Source organism: Ipomoea nil, unplaced genomic scaffold (genome assembly GCF_001879475.1).
Source record: "Ipomoea nil cultivar Tokyo-kokei standard unplaced genomic scaffold, Asagao_1.1 scaffold0684, whole genome shotgun sequence".
NCBI lineage: Eukaryota > Viridiplantae > Streptophyta > Magnoliopsida > Solanales > Convolvulaceae > Ipomoea > Ipomoea nil.
In genome coordinates, this window is record NW_017617112.1 from 1,036,962 (window position 1) to 1,059,972 (window position 23,011).

The 23,011-nt window shown below is 37.4% G+C and overlaps 2 protein-coding genes across 2 annotated transcripts; both read right to left on the minus strand.

Moving 5' to 3' along the window:
• Positions 1–2,718: 2,718 nt before the first annotated feature.
• Positions 2,719–3,192, minus strand: LOC109175126 (crocetin glucosyltransferase, chloroplastic-like). The gene has a single exon (XM_019324378.1). It carries the CDS (start codon positions 3,190–3,192, stop codon positions 2,719–2,721), a length of 474 nt encoding a protein of 157 aa, XP_019179923.1.
• A 2,386-nt stretch (positions 3,193–5,578) lies between these two features.
• Positions 5,579–7,140, minus strand: LOC109175127 (crocetin glucosyltransferase, chloroplastic-like). Its single transcript, XM_019324379.1, has one exon. It carries the CDS (start codon positions 7,039–7,041, stop codon positions 5,653–5,655), a length of 1,389 nt encoding a protein of 462 aa, XP_019179924.1. The 5' UTR covers positions 7,042–7,140; the 3' UTR covers positions 5,579–5,652.
• Positions 7,141–23,011: the final 15,871 nt, after the last annotated feature.

The window sequence follows — 23,011 nt, forward strand, 5'->3', positions numbered from 1 at the left end:
AATCTAACATAATACATAATAAACATAAACTTTTAACATAATACACATCAACTCTTAACATAATACACACAAATTTTCTGATTCGGATGTACATAATTGTATAAAAAGAATGTACATAATTGTATACAAAATACACATAACTGTATGAACCAATACACATAACGTTGTGAACAAATACACATAACGTTGTTAACAAATACACATAATCTCAGCAACTTCCTACCGCGCATCCCAACACTATCCCAAAACGACGTCGTTTTGGGAGGCGCGCGGCGCACAGTGCTATGTGCGCCGTGGTGTATGATATAACGATTGGGATAGACAAATAGGTAGTTGGGAGAAGACAAATAGGTAGTTTAATATTGGTCCACCCTTTTTCGTATTTGGTCCACCCTTTAAAAAAAAAAGTGTGGACCCTTTTCTTATTTATATTTTGGTCCACCCTTTTCGTATTTGTTGTTTACCACGTACGGTTGAAATAGACAAATAGGCAGTTTAATTAAAATTATTGTTGTTTACCACGGTTGAAACGGAAGGACTATTATATCTTTTACATTGTTGTTTTTCTCAATCCATGGATGAAAATGTTAGGCCTTGTGCAGTTGTTAATAAATCCTTTTTTTTTCGAATTAGCAGTAAATTATGTTAACTGCCAAATTAATTTTCAAAAAAAAAAAAATGTTAACTGCCAAATTAAACTATATCATGGACTAGAATCATAGGCGGACCCACCACTTTTCATAGCCTTAACTTCCTCAGATTGACTAGGTAACTTATCTGACAGCCTATGACCAAAGACTATTATACTACTAAGACTATTATTATTATTATTAAATTAGGACCAAAGAATTAATTATTAAACTGATAGAATTCAAATAATTAAACAAATTTAATAATTAAAATAACTTAAAGTTGAATAATATTAACAAAGCTACTAATAACAATAATAAATAAAAATAAATATAAAATTAATTAATTATTACAAATTAACTATAAAAGATTATCTAAAATAACAATAAAAATAATGTTATCAATTGTGAAACAGATATGGGAATGACTAGTGGTTTACAACGTCATACTAGCACGCTTTAGTATATCAATCATATAGCGACACTGGAAAAGCAACAACACATCAGACTCTCGTATACTTTTAATGCCAAGAAAAAACACAGGTGCTCCAAGGTATAGAATCTTATAAGCTACACACAACTTAGACAACAAGACATTCACCAAATTCTGGTCGAGTTAATACTCAAAATCGTCCTCGACTATAGTGGTTTTTCTCAATTTCGTCCTAAACGACTTTGGTGACCTAATATCGTCCCAGACTTTTGTGTTTCGCTCAATTTAGTCCCAGACTTGTGTGTTTTTGCTCAATTTAGTCCCTCATTTGTTATTCTGTCCATTTGGTGTTAAATAAATAGACAATTCAGTAATTTTAATATTGGCATCTCTTTACTCATAAACATGTGAACTGCGAAATCCTTTTTTTTTTAACGAATTACTCCCATAATTACTCCTAAAACTGCGAATATAAAATTTGATTTGCAGGTCCGGGAGTAATTCTGGGTGTAATTCGTACAAGAGAGAGGAATTTCGCACTTCACAAGTTGAAAGTAAAGAGAGATCAATATTGACATTACTGAATTGTCCCTTTATTTAACACCAATTTGACGGAATAACAAATGGAGGACTAAATTGAGCGAAACACAAAAGTCTGGGACGATATTAGGTCACCAAAGTCGTTTAGGACAAAATTGAGAAAAACCACTGTAGTCGAGGACGATTTTGGGTATTAACTCAATTCTGGTCACTATCCATAACAAAAAAAATTTATATATATATATATATACACCAACAAGTAAACAAAAGCATAATCCGGTGAGTAGTAAAACAAAGAAACATACATCTTTGAGGCTCGAAAACCAACCAACAATAGAAAAGTATGTAAACGATGAAACCAAGCTCAGCTCTGGGAGCCTGCTTAACGCTATATAAAGAACGCTTCAACAATCAAACATGATTTAGAAATTGCTTATCAGTATATCCTAGTGGTTGACGCAAATAAACAGTTTCAGCCAAGTTAGCATTTAAAAAACCATTATGGACATCCAGCTGATGAATAACCCAACTAGACGATAAAGCTAAGGAAAGGAGTAACTTGACAGTCGTGGGCATCACCATTCCGTTAAAAGCTAAGTATCGAAAAAATCTTGACCAGCAACTTGATTATTAAACCCCTTCGCTACTAATAAATGTGCCTTGTGACGCTCAATTGAACCATCAGCCTTTCTTTTTGTGCGAAAAATTCACTTGCAGTCAATGACATTCATGCCGGGTTGAAAAGGAACCAGACGCCATGTCTGATTCGGAATTGGCTAAAGATTGAGCAGCCATGGAAAAAATCTAGACAACTGATACCAGATGAGAACTGAATATTCTGAATTAATCAACAGAGTAGTCACATAATACAACAAATAAATACAATAGAAGAGTTACAATATGACAAGGACACATAGAGTCCTAATATCGATCACTAGTTACTGATCAAATGATTTGAATTTTTCATTTTGGGACAATAAATTTCATGATGGCTTGACAAATTTGTACCATTACAGAAATTTGCCTAGATGATGGATCATATCAAAGTTCAACAAAAAAAAAAAAAAAAAAAAGAAGCTATAAAATTTTGTTTTGAAACTAAGCTAGGAACTGGAATTAATTAAGAAGCACTTCATGCACATAAGTCTTGAGATTCAAATGGGAAGATCCACATTCTTTCATGCTACTTCTTGCTAAATCTCTCCATTTCTTATTCTTTCTCAGCTCAACTCCTCCCTCTCCCATTACACATTCTATGCATATCTTGAACTCATGAGCTTCAACAATGTCATCCTCATTTGCTTTCACTCTCGCCCCCGTTTTCCAAATATCTTGAACCAGCTTAGCGTTGCAACATTGGTCACTCCACAGCGGGCATGCCACAACAGGCATCCCAAACACCAAACTTTCTATCGTTGAGTTCCATCCGCAATGAATCAAGAAACACCCAATAGACGAGTGTTGCAGAACCTCAACTTGTGTACACCAACGCACAATCTTCCCTTGCTTCTCCAATTCCTCCTTGCGCCTCAACTTTCCTTCTGGCTTTTCGCCGTTGGCTGTCTCTCTAAGAACCCACAAAAATGGCATCCTACTTTCCACAAGTGCTCCGTTATGAACCGAATAATTATTTCTGTTGTACTCCCTTGCGTAAAGGTTACACATAAGCCGAGGCAGTGTGCTTCACTAGTGTTGTTTTGTATGATGCTACTGCCTTCCACTGCTAATCTCTGTTGTTGCTACTTGCTACACCATTATGTCGCCAAAAAATTATTATAATCTGCTCCATGATTCGAGTAGTTGACTGTTTAAAAGTGTCTGCTACAGTTAGGGTCTGCTCATGACACCTCGTGATTTGACAAAAAAATAAATAAATTATAGTGTGTACCAAGATGACTATTCTGATCTATTATGTCGTGATATTTATTAATGTTATTTTAAACTTTACATATGTTTTTAAATTTTATTACTGATGTAAAAAAAAAAAAAAAAAATATATATATATACCTAAAATCTTTCAAATACACATGTGAACTACTTTTAATGAAATTTATCAACAAAATTCACAAATCATCATGTTGGTGGACGCCAGTAAATTATAAAAGGGTCAAGTCAGCAGTTAGTGAATAGGAGATTGTTAGGAGAAAGGTCAAGTTTAACAACATGCTTCTTGAAAATATAGTGACCGTATATAAAGAAATAAAGTAGCGTATTCGTTGTAAATTATACATTTTGGTGTAGAGGTAAGTACAATTAAATTTTTAAAATAATTATGATACTGTGACGAAAAAAAAAAAAAAAGAACTGGAATTAATTAAAAATATGAACTGGAATTCTGAAACCGACATGTACATAGAACAAAAACAGTTCAAAAAATACTTGATGTTGGGACAGTTCAAAAAAATACCAGATCTGTAATAGATCAAAACCTGTTGATATATATATATATATATATATATATATATATATATATATATAGAACTTAGTGAAACAACTTATCTAGATCGAGCGATATCAATGCTTCCAAGTTATCTGTGTGAATCTTTCAAAGCTGTGGAATCGAGATATACATACACATATCCACATTAGCAGTTTTATTATTTATAGTAAACTTAAATTTTTTTTTTGAAATAAAAGAGCTTATTCATTAATCATACGATGAAAAGTTTACAAAAAGATTGATGGAATAATAAAACATTCTTACAATCAGACATTGAAACAAATTTTCAATGCTACACGAAACTTGAATCGCTGACTGTTTTTCAAGATTGAAGCTGAATTCATTTGGAGAACCTGAAGCTTCATTGATATTGTTAATGATCTTGCTACCCAAGTCTGACTCTATTGCGGCTCTTCTGTCCATTGTCCATAGACAATATCTCCATTAATCTGAATTGCATATCAAGGTTCAGATCTTCTTCGGTGCTCGGGATGAAGCAAACGTACTCCATTATCAGATAAATTGTTTCACCTTATGGAAAAAGAACTCGCCAAATAAACGAGCGGAAAACTCGCTAAAGAAACGAGAGGAAATAACTTTAACAAAACAACAGATGAAAATCAAATCTAAAACAACCAAAACAAATCCTAAACACCAAACCACTAACTAATATATATATATATATATATATATATATATATATATATATATATATATATATATATATATATATATATATATATATAGTGAAAGGTTCCCGTGCGGTGAATGCTTCCCGTGCGGATGTGCGGTAGATTAATATGCGTGAGATTTGTACTCAATGTGCGTGAGTGTAGTGCTTAATGTGCCTGAGATTTGTACTTAATGTGCGTGAATGTGTAAAATGCAGCAGAAAATATTGATGTCAGCTTCTTCCCCATCCCCAGTAGCCATTTGACCCTACCTGATGATGATGATACGGAGGCGAGCTATGGTGGTTAAAAATTATGGAAATAATACAACAGAAATCAACACTTAGCTGCTCTGCGAATTTTACTGTGCGTACGTCATTTATATAAACATTAAACTGCACTGAAGGTAGCTGATAATCCAGAATCCATGGCCAAATTGAAGGAAGAAGTAACAAGAAGCTTGGGCGTTAATGTGCGTGAGTTTCTGTTCTGCTTCCTTCTGAGCTCGTAATTCTGAAAACGCACGCACATTAAGCACAAATCTCACGCACATTAAACACAATACTCAGGCACATTAAGTACAAAACTCACGCTTATTAACATGACACACATTAAGTACAAATCTCAGGCACATTGAGTACAAATCTCACGCACATTAAGTATAAAGCTCACGCACGTTAATCCACCGCACATCCGCACGGGAAGCAACAAATGCACCTGATCCCTTCCCTATATATATATATATAGAAGCTTGGATTTGGAGTGGCGAGGGACGGTGGTGAAGGAGGAAGAAACGTTGGTGAAGGGCCGGAGGAGATGGTGCCGATGGAAGAGAGGCGGGAAGAGATGCGGGCATTGGAACAAAGGCCGAAAGAACAAAATGCACATAAATAATAATATTATCTCAAACTTAATAATATGCATCGGGTATCATACTAGTTAATTAAGAAGCACTTCATGCACATAAGCCTTGAGATTGAAATAGGAAGATCCACCTTCCTTCATGGTAGTTCTTGCTAAATCTCTCCATTTCTTAGCATTCTTTCTCAGCTCAACTCCTCCCTCTCCCATTACACATTCTAGGCATCTCTTGAGCTCACGAGATTCAACAATACCGTCCTCATTTGCTTTCACTCTCGCCCCCGTTTTCCAAACATCTTGAACCAGCTTAGCGTTGCAACTTTGGTCACCCCAAAGTGGGCATGCCACAACAGGCATCCCGAACACCAAACTTTCTATCGTCGAGTTCCATCCGCAATGAGTCAAGAAACACCCAATAGACGAGTGTTGCAGAACTTCGATTTGAGTACACCAACGCACTATCTTCCCTTGCTTCTCCAATTCCTCCTTGCACCTCAACTCTCCTTCTGGCTTTTCACCGTTGGATGTCTCTCTAAGAACCCACAAAAATGGCATCTTACTTTCCATAAGTGCTTGAGCAATCTGTTCCACCATTGTGGTTTTGAGATCAGCGTAGCTACCAAATGCTACGTAAATCACAGAACTCTTAGGCTGAGAGTCCAACCATTCAACATAGTCATCGGACTTTTCAAGCAAGTCACCTCCGAACGAGGTATCAGAAGGATCCTTCCCATCCAAATACGCAGATGGCACCAAAGGGCCAATCCCAATCAGTGTCATCTTCTTTATAGCCCTCAAAGCATCAACCTCCAAATCATCAAATGTGTTGACTAGAATTTTGGGGTTGTCTTCACTGTTAATCAGATCGATCTGATCTTTCATGGCCTGGATAGCCCAATCCCATAAAGTGTTATTTGTTGTTGCCTTGGAGAACATAAAAGAAGGGAAATCAGTGGTACCCAGTGCGGGCAACCCAGGAATCTGAACCACTCCATTCTCACCACAACTTTTGAACAAATCCTGGCAATCAGTGAAATAAGAGTAATAGACGTCTAAAACCGCGGCGGGTTGAATCCAAAGCAGCGTGGCCGGAACATGAAGACTCCGGGCAACTTCCCCAACCCATTGCATAAGTGTAGTGTAGATAATTCTGGTAAACGGAGCGCCGTCCGCCGCCTTGGCCTTGACAAGGGTAGCCACGTATTGGGACCCTCTGGTCTTGAAGGAATTATACTTGGCGCCGTAGCCATCTGGAGTGACTTTCTTGTCGCCGTCATCGTGACCATCGGAAATGGGGGCGAAATCTATGCCGGGTATCGCCGTGCAATTAGAGATAACGTGGAGACTGGTTGATAAGGTGACTTTCACTCCCAAGTTGACAAGGCGCTTAGCGAACTGTAAACTTGGATTGATTTGGCCTTGTGATCCCGGAAATAGCACCAGAAGAACATGACAGCGGTCTTCCATTTTGAATTGAATGAACCACAAATGGATAGTATATCTCTAATGTACGTTTGATAAAGATGAGTAATATAATGCAAGATTTTCATATCTTCAAATGCATGCAAATTGAATTTATATTTGACGCCACTCACATCCAACCAAGCAAATCAAAATTAAAGTGAAAAATAATTAATGCCGGCAATGGTAGCTCAACTGTCATAAATTCAAGGTTTGGAACAGTGCTTCTTCCTCAGTTTTGGCCTTTTTTGGAACAGTACTAAATTCAAGGTTTGGTTTTAGGAATTAGGATGATGTGGGGTGAGGTTTTTGTTCAATTTTAACTTCTGCAAATTACAAGATTATTGTGGAGTCCATATTTCGAGAAGAGAAACAAAGGAACGTGTCTGTCTCCGCCTGCTGGGAATGCTGTCGCCCAGCGTGGCGCGTGCTGTGCACACGCCCTATGGCGCGTTGATTCTTTCACTTTGTATTTTTATGTCTGCAAGCAAGTCAGGCTTTTTCTTTTTCTTTGTTTTTTTTATTTCCTTTTTTATACAATTCTTTTTTATAATTACACTTACAAAAACTTCTCAAAAACTAAAAAAAAAAATTAAAAAAAAAAAAAAAAAATATATATATATATATATATATATATATATATATATATATTTACTATTACGGATGCTCTAAAAAAACGAGTTAATTCCGGCAATAGTTCCCTGACTATTGTGAGTTTGTGACTTTCCAATTTTAGTCCTCGTCTTTTAATTTGGACGAAATAAACCATTAACTAACAAAATTGTTTTACCATTGGTCCTTCCGTTAACCAACAGTTAGATAGACGGTAAGTTATGGGGTAAAAGGATCATTTTATGTTGGTTTCTTCATAACTTAACTTTTTTGTTGATGAATCTGTCTGAATTTTTGCATTCAGTGCAAAGAGTTTGAAAAATTGTCTAATTATTGGCTCATAGGAGACTAGTAGTGTAGAGTGACTACACTGTTCCTTCAGTTATTTCAAATTGCTAATTGAATTAATAAATTCAATGCTTGAAGTTTTACAGGTTTGGTTTTTCTAATTCTGTATTATTTATTCATTTTTGTCTCATAAATAATCTCTAAATGCAATTCCCAGGTCTACCTTTGTTGTAGTCTGTTCTTCACTTGTTGAATCATTAGAAGCCTTATTAAATCTTTGTACATGGAACTGGTACTTGAGAAATACCACTGTTGTAAAAATCGGCCTAGGTGGCGCCCGCCTAGGCGCTAGGCGCCCCAAGGCTGTTCCAGCGAAATCGGTCAAAATTGGTTAAAATCGGCCTAGTTGGCCAACTCGGCCGAGTCGGTCGATTTTGTTCGATTTCGTCACCGATGTCGTCTGGTCCAGCTTTCCATAAACTAGTTTGATACTTTGAATTTTTGGATGATTGAAGTATTTGAGTATTTAATATTTGAGTATTTTTATTTTCTAATATTGTTTTGATGTTATGACTTATGAATTATCATTATTTCATTTATTTGGATGTTTTATTTGATTAAATGTTGAAAACAGCCTCATTAAAATTGTCAAACTGCAAGTATGCCACTATTTTTTTGGCGCTCGCCTAGCGCCGACTAGATTCCGCCTAGGCGCTAGGTGCTGCGCGGGCGCCCGACTAGCGCCTAGCGCCTACTGCAACCTTGGGAAATACTAATCTCCAAGTTTGGTTTTCTGAAAACTGAGGTTGGATTTTTCTTGCTCTCAACTACTAGTCAGCGCCATGGAAAGTACTCATTTACCCAGGTGGAACAATTCTGATAGTTATAGAGAAGAAGAGACCTAGCTATGGAAAGTACCATTTTACCCCTTAACTTAACGTCTGTCTAATTGTTGGTTAACGGAAGGACCAATGGTGGAACAATTCTGAAAGTCAAGGGTTTATTTCGTCCAAATTAAAAGACAACGACCAAATTTGAAAAATCACAATAGTCGGAGGACTATTGATGGAATTAACTCTCTAAAAAACAAGGATTGAGTTTCACCCGTTGCAATGTGGAAAAAATCTTTCAAAATGAATAGGCCAGGGCACCTTGTGCGCATTGGTAAAAGTGAAGATTCTGTTGGTCAGTTGAGTCACCATGATTTACCTCACAAATAACTATCAGGCTAGGTGTAGAGGAGCTTGTAGTGGGTGATTCCATCTTTTCTCAAAAGAAAAGTGTGCAAACAACCATGCATTTTGGCCCTGGCCCTATCTGCTAAACCATTATTAGCGAAGAAACTCCAACCTAAGTGCAGACCCTTTCTTATTAATATTGGTCCACTCTTTTCTTATTCAAAAATAATACTTAGACTCTAAAAAAAACTCTCAAACTTTTCATATTAGGAACCAGAACTGAACTGAAACTCAAGAGGTTCTGGTTTCGGTACCATAATATTAGGAACCAAAACGGACAAACTGTATAGAAAAAAAAAGGTTTAACTACTATTTGATTAAAGTTTAAATAACAATTATCTTATTAAAGGTTAAATAATAACAATTTAAAGTTTAGCTATAATATTTTTATTTTATTTTTTTAGTTTAACTTTAAATATTAAATATTTGATACAATCATTAAAAAAAATAGAATGAAAATTTTCAAAAAAAAAATAATTATTATTGAATTTGAAATATTTTTAAAATAGCAAAAAAAAAAAAAAAAATCTGTGGTTCGAATCGAAATTGACCATTCTAAAACTATCCTAAAAGGTTCTAATTCTCATTTGTCATTTTTCGAAATAAAAAATCACGGTTCAGAATCGGAATCTACCTATGGTCACCCCACTAAGGCTTGAATCCATGACTTCCATGGAAGGATCACTTGGTGCCACTAGACCACAAGTTCATTGGTAATACGGAGTAGTATTTTCCTTTATTTCTCACCAATCTCCTACAAATGGGATGCTGACATGCTGTTATAGTCGTCCAAACTCCACTGCACCCCCCTTACCACATGCACCTCATCCATCATCAATTCATCATCATTATTAGATGATAGTTCATAAATTTATGCAGTGTAGAATAGGGACTTTTATGTCCTTTCCTTATCTTTGGCAGTTATAACTACCTTGCTGTATATATGTTAATGCTGCTTGTAATCTCAGTTTAACATAATAGAATAACACACCATCCTTTCTTTCCTTTTCCCTCTCGATTTCTCATGTGAAGCCTTCGTCATGGTATCAGAGCGATGTCGCAATTACGCTACCGCTGTCTCCGGCGATTCCAGTCACGTTGCTACGCCGGTTAATCAGTCTCATGTCACAACTCCTGAGAACATTCTGCAGGGGAACACAACATCTCAGAATCAAAGGAACTTCAACACCGGGGATGAGGCAAGCGGAGAAGGGAATGCGATGGGAGCCAATCAAGGAGTTAGGCCTCAAGGACCCACTTACGAGGACTTATATGCCATGATCAACAACCGTTTTGACAATCTGAATGCCCAAGTGAACTATGGATTTGCCAACTTTGATCATAGGGCAGCTGTGATGGAACAAAGAATGGGAATTGAGAATGTGCAAAGATGGACTCCCTATGGATGGGATCGGAACTACATGCCGCCAGGTGGTTCATCGGGAGGCTTTGATCAAGGTAACTAGTTAAGCTTTTGAGTTCGGTTAATAGATTCGTTTTGTGTAGTTGTTTAGACTTTAGCTAAGTTAGACGAGAACTCAGAGATTCCTAAACCTTCCAAAGTATTCCAACAGAAAATTCTTGTCAACCTCTTGGTTATATCTTTCTTTAGTCTTTGAGAACTTGATCCACTCGTTTCTTCTAAGTTTCGGGACGAAACTTCTTTTAAGGGGGATAGAGTGTAACAACCCAAAATTTTATTTTATAAATCCAATTTTAAGAAATTCCAAAATAGCCATTTTCACTCCATTAAAATTTTTTGAATCAATTGGTGTTTGAATAAATTATTTTGGACTCATTTTAAATTAATACAACACTAAAACTTATTTTATTCCAAAATCCTAAATTTTCGGGTACTTCGCGTACCAAGTTTTAAATCGAGAAATCAATCTGAGTGAAATCGGGAGAATTCAAAGAAGCTTTAAACAAGTGTTCATCTAGAAAACTTTTTGAGAAAATTCATTTTCAAGTCCAAAGTATTGAAAATAGCATTTCTAGTCTATGGTCCATGTTGCAAGGTGGACCAAAAAGGCATTTCTCTTTGTCTGATCTTTGCTAGAACTACCACCAATTTACCACTTTGCCCTCCACCAATCATTGAGTATCCTTCCAGGGTTTTGAACCCATATAAAAACAATAGAAAGCCAACCTTAGCTTTCCTCATGATTCCATTCTTTGTCTTCCCACCCAAGAGCTCAGCAAGAAAGAAAGAAGAAACATAGTAAGTTCTTAGGTTCATTTCCATCCTTTGCTCATTTAGTTTCCCCTATTTAGCTTCAATATCTGAGGTTCTCCTCTTAAGTGTTGTTGTTTGGCTTGGTTGAGACTTTTAGGTGGTGAAGGGGGTAGTGGTTGAGTTGGGAAGAAGAAGGAATCCAAACAAGAAGAAGAGGCAACAAGAGGTATAACCCCATGGACTCCCTCTTTGATTTTGGCTCTGTGAAGCCTATTTTATTGAGTAGAAATGATGTGATTTTGTTGTGTTTAAGCTTGGAAGTGATCTAGTATTTGTCTTTAAGTGTTGAGAATGTTTTGGGTGTTTTGGACATGCTTGGAATAATTTTTGCAGGTGAAAATATCCATTTGGTACACAGTGTTCTGGTGCACACACAGTGTGCACCAGATCAAAGCAACTGCCCTAGCCGCGGCCCATCGGAGGGCCACCGGCTAGAGCCGGGGCCAACCGGGCCTAGGGCACGGCCCTAGGAGAGGGCCGTTGCCTAGGCCCGGCCTTGTAACGGTCTTCATGGGGCGGCTCTTGAGGAGTCCCGCCCCAGGTCCCTGAATTTCATTCTGAGAGCATTTTGTGCAGTGGCCGGGCCCTTATGGCTCAGCTACGTGTCGTTTTGGGCCAGGTGTCACGGGCCCTTGTGGCTCGGTACCTCGGGACCTTCTCGATGCACGTTTTTGTCTTTGATTTCGTTGAATTTGGATAAAAATTGAGCATGTTATGATGGAATTATTGAAGAATTTGCTACACAGTATAAATTGTGAAGTTCACTGTGTTTGAGAAATGTTTTGCTCTGTGATCTGATGTTATTTTTGGTATTAAGTATAGAAGCATGAGCACTTGAGAATATGATTTATTATGAAAGCATGACTAAATGTGATATTTGATCAATGAGATTTGAGACATGTTTTATTGATAGAAATATATAGAATTTGCTAAGTTGCAAAATGAGTATGATATTGTATCCTTGAGAGTTTTATGGATTTTATACATGGTCTTGGAGCATGTTGTAGAGTATTTTGCATCTCACATATATCATATTTCAAAAATGCATAAGGGGCCAACGTGAGCCCAAGTATTACTTTCAGAAATCTATAAGCATGTGGTATATCATTATTTGATGCATTGAGAAGTTGTAGAGTTGTTGCATGCATGAGAGATATATTTATGTATTATCTATATCGGTGAGGTTTTGGAGGACCCCGTTTGGACTATGTCCTCTCGGATGATTTTATGGACATTGCGGTCCCAGTATATGTAACGCGATGTATTCCCACGTTACGAGGTTGGAAATCGCCCGCCAAGCTTGGAATCCTGGTTAGGGGGTGCGCACGCAGTTCGATACCTGATTCCACAGAGTTTGAGCACAGAACCAAGAGAGTGGTTCGGTGGACAAGCAGAGTATTAATTCGGCTAGACGTCGTGCCCAGATAGGTTCATTCACACTAGGATGAAGTTCCTACCTCGTCCATTTAAAGAGAAAGTATGAGTCTTTGAGACTCTAAAAGAGAAAGAATGAGTCATTGTGACTCTAAGAAAGAAAGAAGTGAGTCATTGCGACTCTAAAGAAAGAGAAAGAAAGCAAGTCATTTATGACTCAATGAGACCTCCACAGAAAGTACTCTATTTTTACAACGAGTGTATGAGTATATTTATTGTATTGCACGAGATTGCATATGAGTATAGTATCGCACGAGATTGCATATGAGTATATTTATAGTATTGCACGAGATTGCATATGAGTATATTTATAGTATTGCACGAGATTGCATACGAGTATATTTATAGTACTGCACGAGATTGCATGCGAGTATATTTATAGTATTGCACGAGATTGCGTATGAGTATATTTATAGTATTGCACGAGATTGCATATGAGTATGTTTATGGTATTGCACGAGATTGCATATGAGTATGTTTATAGTATTGCACGAGATTGCATATGAGTATAGTATTGCACGAGATTGCATGTGAGTAGAGTATTGCCTGACATAATGAGAATCTTGATTTAAGATTGTATATCGAACATGATTGTTTAGTTACATTTGAAGCCTTGTATATCCAGTTTACGTGATGAGGACTTGAGAGCATGATAATACCTGTTGTATGGTTTATTAGCATGATACTATTTGTAAGCATGAGTTGCTTGTTAAGTTTGTTGTGACGTTTACATGTTGAAGTATCTAAGTTGTTAAGTCTTATGTATCGAAGCATGCCTGTTGATATTATAGGTTGCAAGCATATAGAAAGTATGTGATATGACTATAGTTGCCATGAGATGAGATTGTTGTATACGAATGTTATCAAATGTTTTCCAAAGTATATTTTATAGTACTTTACAGGGTTGAGTGTGGTTATACTTAACTTCGTGCTAATGGGTGTTTTCCTATTTGTCTATGTGTTGCTTGTAAAACCCCGTTCAGGTGGGCCCAGCAGTGAGAAGTGATCGAGTTACACTAGTCTTGTAGTTTGAGATGTCTAAACTCTTTATGTCTTGTTTATGACTTATTGTATCGGATGTTAGACTTATGATGTTTTGTGGTTTTTCGATGATATAGACTTTGGGGTGTGTTTATTCCCCCTTATGCTTTATTTAAGTTGATGGATGGTTAGTTATTTTATTGATTTTCTAGTTCTACCCCTAGCCTGTGCAATCACTATGGAGTGGTGGTTGTGGCGGTGACATACCCACTAGTTATCTTATTTAAGTTATTTATCCGCTGCTTAGTTGTGTTAATTATGGATTAGAATTGTAATTAAGTTTTAGAAAAAGTAGGGTGTTACAGAAGTACTACATCGCCGAGTAGAGAACATCCACATTTTGCGGCATGGAGGAGGTACAACTTGATGATCTGCTCTTGGATCTTCAAGTCGCTACATCCCTCCATAGTGCGGAGTGTGATGCACTTCGATAAACCGGGAGACATTTGGGAGGATCTGCGCATACACTTCTCACAGAGAGATGCACAGCGTATCTCTAGCTTACAGAGTGAGATCCATAGCCCTAAACAGGGAACTCTCTCCATCAACGAATACTATACTAAGAGTAGAAACTTATGGGAGCAGATGAATAATCTAAGGCCAATTCCTCTTTGTAAATGCACTCTGAAATGCTCATGTGATCTCGTTGAAGTCATCAGAAGTGAGAGAGAAGTGGATCAGGTAATCTTATTTTTGCAAGGTCTAAATGAAGATTATGATAGCTTGAAATCAAACGTGCTTGTTTTAGATCCTTTGCCAGAGGTTTACAGAGTTTTTGTTATGGCTGAAAAATTAGAAAGACAAATTGCCTTGAGAAATTTGACTCTAGGAAACCTTGATCTCAATCAATCCAATGCGGTTCAAAGCAATGTGAGTGAGGAAACTGTTGGTGCATCCTCATATAATGGTAGAAAGTTTAATGGTGGTGCAAAGGCAAAATGTACTCATTGTGGCATGACCGGACACACAATGGATTGATGCTATAAGAAACACGGATTTCCTCCCAGTTGGATTCAAGTCTATAAATCCAAGAGTAAGCAGTCGGTCACAGCAACAGTCTTGAATAACTCAGACCTGGGAATAACCTCTGAACAGTTACAAAAGCTCATCTCAGACCTGCATGCAGAATCAACCAGCCTAGCCATCCAGATCATCTAGCTAGAATTTGGCTGCTACAATTGCCTTAACTCCTAAATTTGATGAGCTGCACACAGATAATGAAGGCAAGTTTTCTGTTAACTCCCTTTCCTTAAGTTCTTCCAGTTGGATCCTTGACTCGGGAGCCACAAATCACATAGTGTGCTCCCTTGATTGTCTTACCAATTATCACATGGTGAATGGGGTTAAAGTGAACCTTCACACTGGCCAATGCATAACAATTGAGCATGTAAGGGATGTCAAGCTTAATAACAGTTTGTGCCTAAAGGAAGCACTGCATATTCCATCTTTCAAGTTTAATATTATTTCTGTGAGTAAGTTGATTGAAGATACTGCCCATACACTGATTTTCATGTCCAACAGTGCATAATCCAGGGGATTCATGGGCAGATAGTTGGTTTAGCTAGAGAAGAAAAAAAGGCCTATAATGGTGGAACGAAAGTCACAAAATAAGCACTATGTTATGCAGTGTATTAGCCCGAAGCTTTGGCAAAGACTGGGGAATTTCCCAACCAACAAGTTCCATCTCCTTTGTGATATTGATACCTCAAAAATTAAAAATGTAGCATGTGATGTGTGCCATTTAGCAAAGCACAAACGATCCCTCTTTCCATTGAGCACTACTAGTTCGAAAGCTTGTTTTGATTTGGTTCATGTTGATATATGAGGACCTTTCCCGTTTTGTTCAATGAAAGGTGAATATTTCTTTCTTACTGTAGTTGATGATTACTCTCAGTTTACATGGGTGCATTTGATGAAAACTAAAGCTGAAACTATACAATTTGTGAAGAGGTTTCATGCATGTGTTTACTCAATTTGGTAAGATGATTAAAATTATTCGAAGTGACAATGGAGTTGAGTTTATAATGGGTGATTTTTTCTTAGAAAATGGTATTGTTAATCAACGTTCTTGTGTCAACACTCCTCAACAAAATGCAGTTGTTGAGCGTAAGCATCAACACATTCTTAATGTTGCTAGATCACTTCGTTTTCAAGCTCATCTTCCTTTAGATTTTTGGGGCCATTGCGTGATGCATGCAGTGTTCTTAATAAATAGGCTTCCTTCTCCAATGATCAATCTCTCCACTCCGTATCAGATATCATATGGAAGCATCCCAGACATAAGATCCCTTAGAGTTTTTGGCTGCTTGCGCTACGCTGCCACAAATTCTAAGGCAAGGCATAAAATGGCTCCCCGGGAGAAAAAGTACATTTTTATTGGCATACCAGCTGGAATCAAAGGATATGTGTTATATGATATGGATGAAGGATCTACTATTGTCTCTAGGGATGTTATATTTTATGAGTCTCAATTCCCTATGGCAGAGAAGGGTATGCATAATCAGATTCAATCTCCACAACCATCTCTGCCCAATATTCCCACCTCCGTGGACATAGAATTGCATGATCAGCATGCTAATGTTAGTCACTTACAGTCTCTGGAAGTTGAGCAGATTCGTTCCGGTTAGGGATGGCAATTGAACCCGCCCCCGATGGAGAAAACCGATCCCCGCCCTGACGGGGACGGGTTCGGGGAATTTTTTCGGGGAACGGAGACGGGGATGGGGGAATTTCCCCATCCCTGCCGGGGACGGGGAAGGCATTCCCTGCCCCGACCCAGACCCCGATCCCCGTTCCCCGATCCCCGTCCCCGATTCCCCGTATAATATTTTATATATATATTACATACAGCTAGCAACCATGTATCTGACCAAGTTCAAAGATGAAATTAAATGAAAATACATTACATTGTATTTTGACAGTGGCAGACAGTGTTAAGTATTTTAGAGGATGAATAGATTTTAGATTTTGTTGTTATCATCTCCTTTAATCTCATATATATATATTATTAATCAAAAATAATAATAAAAAAAAAACCATTTCCGAAGACAAGAATCACGTACAGTATGGATTAGTTGTATTAGTTGTATTTAGTAATTAGTGAGTCTTTATACAACATATATATAGGCAACATACAGTAATCACAGTATTAGTATTTTGCATTTTATATATGCTGTGTTTATGTGTTTTGTTTAAAGATTGCATGCTTAAAAATTTAAATTTTTTATAATGTCATAATATTTTTTTTTCTTCTATTAGCATAATTTAAAAACGGGGCGGGGATTCCCCATCCCCGAAAAATCCCCGCGGGGATGGGGATGGGGAATAATTCCCTATCCCCGCTGGGGAACGGGGCGGGGACGGGGAATGGGGATTCATTTCGGGGTCGGGGACGGGACCCCATTACCCGCCCCCGCCCTGCCCCGTTATCATCCCTAATTCCGGTAGTAACATTCAGCAACTCCAAAAAAACTCCCCTACTATTGATACTTGTTAGTCTCCTGAATCTGCCCAAGCTAGCAGAGATTTAGCTCCTATTGACATACAACCACATCGTTCAGACAGAAACAGACGTGTTCCAAGCAAGCTCCTAGACTATTATTGCGATGCAACCACAGCCACGACACGGGGCACCCCACCCCACAGTCTATCAAGAGTTATATCCTACAAGCATATCTCTTTGCCCCACATGAAATTATCCACGGCTGTAACATCCATCAAAGAGCCAAAGACATATAATCAAGCCATACATGATGATCATTAGAAAGAAGCTATGGCTACTGAAATCAAGGCACTACAAGATAATCACACATGGACCTTGGTTGATTTGCCACCCAGGAAGACACCAATAAGGTGTAAATGGGTATACAAGGTAAAGCTCAAGGAAGATGGGTCGATGGAACGCTATAAGGCCAGATTAGTAGCCAATGGCTACACTCAACAGTTGGGAATTGACTATATAGAAATTTTTTCCCCGGTTGCAAGAATGACCACCATCCACACCTTCTTAGCTGTGGCATCCTCTCGAGCATGGCTTATTCATCAACTAGACATCAATAACGTTTTCCTCCATGGTGACTTAGTTGCGGAGGTTTACATGGTGCTTCCACATGGCGTTCAAGGGCAGAAACAATGGCAAGTTTGCAAGCTACTAAGGTCACTCTATGGCCTAAAACAAGCCAGCCGACGATGGAATGCTAAGTTGAATGCTGCGCTGATTAGCAATGGTTTCGAGCAGTCCAATTTTGATCCTTCCTTGTTCACTAGAGGACATGCCGCATCATTCATAGCCATCTTTGTCTATGTGGATGACATCCTCGTAACAAGTCCTTGCTCACATCTCATTCACGAATTTAAGACATTTCTTGACAATGCTTTTAAAATCAAGGACTTGGGAAGTTTGGGGTACTTTCAGGGTATTGAAGCACATATGAAAGAAGATAGTTTGAACCTCTGCCAAAGGAAATACGCTTTGGAAATCATTGAAGAGGCTGGTTTTCTTCACAACAAACCGGTTGATACTCCCATGGTCCCGGGAACTCGCCTAACCAGAGAAGGATGTTCTCCTCTCAATGATCCTTCTAGTTATAGACGTCTGGTTGGCAAGTTGTTGTATCTAACAGCCACGAGGCCAGGCATTGCATACACAACTCAGCAGTTAAGCCAATATGTAGACTCCCCAACATCGGAACACTTGACTGGCGCTCACCAAGTCCTTCGTTACATCAAGAAAGCCCCTGGCCAAGGCTTGCTATATCCAAGAAACAATAAAATGGAGCTGAATGTTTTTGCAGATTCTGATTGGGCCTCATGTCTAGAAACTCGCAAATCCATTACGGGTTTCTATATCTTCATAGGCTCTGCTTTGTTTGGTCGAGATCAAAGAAACAAGCAACTGTCTCCCGTTCGTCATCAGAATCGGAGTATCGTGCCTTGGCTGCCACTGTCTGCGAGGTGCAGTGGATCAACTCTTTACTCCATGATTTGAAGATCAAACCAAACAAGCATGCTACCATGTTCTGTGAAGCAAATCAGGTTCATTGCTATCGCCGAGAATCACGTATTTCATGAACGAACAAAACAATAGATATAGACTGTCACATTGTTCGTGAAAAACTCAGCCAAGGCCTTATCAAGTTATTGTCTGTTTCATCCTCTACGCAGATTGCAGATGGTCTGACCAAGGCCTTACCCTCTCTATCGTTTCATATATTCAAGTCTAAAATGGGCATTGAGGACCTCCATGCTCCAGTTTATGGGGGGGGGGGGGGGTATTAGATGATAGCTCATAAATTCATGCAGTGTAGAATAGGGACTTTTATGTCCTTTCCTTATCTTGGGCAGTTATAACAACCTTCACTGTATATATGTTAATGTTGCTTGTAATCTCAGTGTAACACAACAAAATAACACAAAATCCTTTCTTTCCTTTTCCCTCTTGATTTCTCATGTAAAGCCTCAGTCAATCATCATCGTACACATTAATGGCCTCGCCTATAACCTCACTCCATCCCTTTCACATCCACCTCTTCATCATCATTGTATTCAAAATTTAAGTGAGCAATAATTAATGCCCGCAATGGTAGTTCATCAATTCAAAGAGGTAAATTTGTTATAAAAGATCAAAGATCGAGTTTCACCAGCAGCAGTGTGAAAATAATCTCTCAAAATGAGGAGGGCACCTTGTGCGCATTGGCAAAAGTCAAGACTATGTTGGTCAATTGAGTCACCATGATTTACCTCACAAAAAACTATTGGGCCAGGTGTAGAGGACCTTGTAGTGGGTAATTCTACCTTTTCTCAAAAGAAAAGTGTGTAAACAACCAAGCATTTTGGCCCTGGCCCTATATGCTGAGCAATTGTTGGCGAAGAAACTCCAACTTAAGTGCAGACGACCCTTTTCTTATTGATATTCTGGTCCACTCTTTTCATATTTAAAAATACAACTTGGACTCAGAAAAAAAAAAACTCTGAACTTTTACCCCACTTATCAAATTCTATTGGAGGAAAAAAAAAAAAGAATTGATAAAAATCATGACCCCTATTATATTAAGCAATCAAAGCATGCATGCCATATCATAGGGAGTATAAAAAATGGAGTATAAAAAGAAATTACATGTAAAATTACTCTGTTTTATATTACATTATTGTCAAAGAACTCCCACCTAAATGTGGACCCTTTTCTTATTAATATTCAGGTGCACGTTTTTTTCTTATTTTACATTATTGGCAAAGAATTAAACTCCCACCTAAGTGCGGACCCTTTTCTTATTAATATTCTGGTCCACCCTTTTCTTATTCAAAAATACTATTTAGACTCCAAAAAAATACTCCCAACTATTACTCTCACTTATACTCAAATTCTATTGGAGGAAAAAAATGAATGGATAAAAATCATAACTCCTATTATATTAAGCAATCAAAACATGCCACATCATGGGAAGTATAAAATTGGAGAATAAAAAAAATTACATGTAGAATTTACCCGTTTTTATTTTACATTATTGGCGAAGAACTCCTACCTAAGTGTGGACCCTTTTCTATTAATTTAGTAAAAAAAAAAAAAATTCTCTCTCTGTGGGTGAAGACTCTCCCGTGGGGATCTCTCCGAGCAATCCTCGCCCTTCCTCGGAGGACGAAGACCTTAAGGAGAGAAGTGTAAAGAAGTCCAAAAGGGACGACCATAACATGCCTCTAGACACGAACAACTCTCAGCTCCTAGTTGCAATCGAAAATGGCGGTCGACGACCTCATCCAACAACTGATTGGATTGTTGGTTTTCAGTGCAACCTTGGCTACTGCTCCGTGGACATTGTTGAAGCCTGGACGGTTCCTTTAGGTCTTAAGGTGGCTTGGGATATGAATATTCGTAACGTTGTTATTCAGAGCGACTCGGCTAATGTGCTTAACTAGATTAACGATCCTCTTTTTTACTCTAAAGGTGGGGGAACCCTCAACAACATTATTTTTTAGTGCATAACTTGGATCAAGAAGGGTTGGAATGCCAAGTGCTGTCATATTTTGCGGGAACAAAATCAAGTGACGGATTGACTGGCGAAGAATTATGGTCTTAATCCCGATAGTTTTATTTTTTACCGAATGCCGACCTTGCGACATGAGTTTATAGGGATAGACAAATAGGTAGTTGGGAGAAGACGAATAGGTAGTTTAATATTGGTCCACCCTTTAAAAAAAAAAAAAAAAAAAAAAAAGTGTGGACCCTTTTCTTATAAATATTTTGGTCCACCCTTTTCGTATTTGTTGTTTACCACGTACGGTTGAAATAGACAAATAGGTAGTTTAATTAAAATTACTGTTGTTTACCACGGTTGAAACGGAAGGACTATTATATCTTTTACATTGTTGTTTTTCTCAATCCATGGATGAAAATGTTAGGCCTTATGCAGTTGTTAATAAATCCTTTTTTTTTTTTTCGAATTAGCAGTAAATTATGTTAACTGCCAAATTAAAGTATATCATGGACTAGAATTCACCTAGCTCAAATGGTTAAACCTGATCCAAAATGATGTTATTTAATTTTAGATTAAATGTCAACTTGTGAATCATATATTTGATAACATCATCATGTAATATTTTCATAATATTTGTTCTATATGTTCATAAACATAAAGATTAATATAGATAAACACTAAACTAATACACAAGGGCATACCCTGGTCCAACTATGCTTAGGGTACTATGTAGTTACGATGCTTTTCTCTAAAACTGTTATAACATTTCTACCACATGTCATAGTTATGCATTCTTGAAATATTTATTTTTATAAATAATTTGATAATCTTGCATTGATACACGCCAGGATATTGAATGATACTTTGATAAATTTTGAAACACTAATTTAAAGAGTTAATTCCACCAGAGTTAATTCCACCAGATGATTCTTCTTCAAAAAAAAACCTTCCATTTATACTGTTTCCTTAACTGAACTCCACCGTAATTTTTGTCGGAATCTCTGGCCATAGTCGATAAAGGACCTCTTATGATCTCTCGCATTGTTGTTGACGGCTTTGGTTGAATTCCCGCACAAAGAGCTTTGACCGAGACTAAAAAGTAATTATTCTTTAACTTAAATAAATTTGAAATCAATTATAATTAGTCTATGTTTATTAAAACTCCTATTATACTACTAAGACTATTATTATTATTATTAAATTAGGACCAATGAATTATTAGACTGACTGAAGTCAAATAATAAAATAAATTTAATAATTAAAACAACTTAAAATTGAATAATGTTAACAACGCTACTAACAACAATAATAAATAAATATAAATATAAAATTAATTAATTATTGCAAATTAACTATAAAAGATTATTTAAAATAACAATAAAAATAATGTTATCAATTGTGAAACATGTATGGGAATGGCCCGTGGCCCGTGGTTTACAATCTGCCATACCAGCACGCTTCAGTATATCAATCATATAGCGACACTGGAAAAACAACAACACTTCAGACTCTCGTATATTTTTAATGCCAAGAAAAAATCCAGGTGCTCCAAGGTATAGAATCTTATAAGTTGCACACAACTTAGACAACAATACATTCACCAAATTCTGGTCACTATCAATAACACAAATATATATATATATACACCAACAAGTAAACAAAAGCATAATCCTGTGAGTAGTAAAACAGAAAAAAGCATACATCTTCGAGGCTTGAAAACCAACCAACAATAGAAAAGTATGTAAACGATGAAACCAAGCTCTGGGAGCCTGCTTAACACCATATAAAGAACGCTTCAACATGCAAACATGATTTAGAAATTGCTTATCAGTATATCCTAGTGGTTGACGCATATAAACAGTTTCAACCAAGTTAGCATTTAAAAAGAGCTGGATGACCCAACTAGACGATAAAGCTAAGGAAAGAAGTAACTTGACAATCGTGGGCTTCACCATTGGGCTAAAAGCTAAGTATCGAAAAAATCTTAACCAGCAACTTGATTAAACCCATTCGCTACTAAATGAGCCTTGTGACGCTCAATTGAACCATCAGTCTTCTTTTTTGTGCGAAAAACTCACTTGCAGTCAATGACATTCATGCCGGGTTGAAAAGGAACCAGACGTCACGTCTGATTCGGAATTGGTTGAAGATTGAGC

Bases quoted from the DNA above. Each gene is read 5' to 3' on its own strand.
- LOC109175127 (XM_019324379.1), bottom strand. From the start codon at position 7,041: ATGGAAGACCGCTGTCATGTTCTTCTGGTGCTATTTCCGGGATCACAA.
- LOC109175126 (XM_019324378.1), bottom strand. From the start codon at position 3,192: ATGCCATTTTTGTGGGTTCTTAGAGAGACAGCCAACGGCGAAAAGCCA.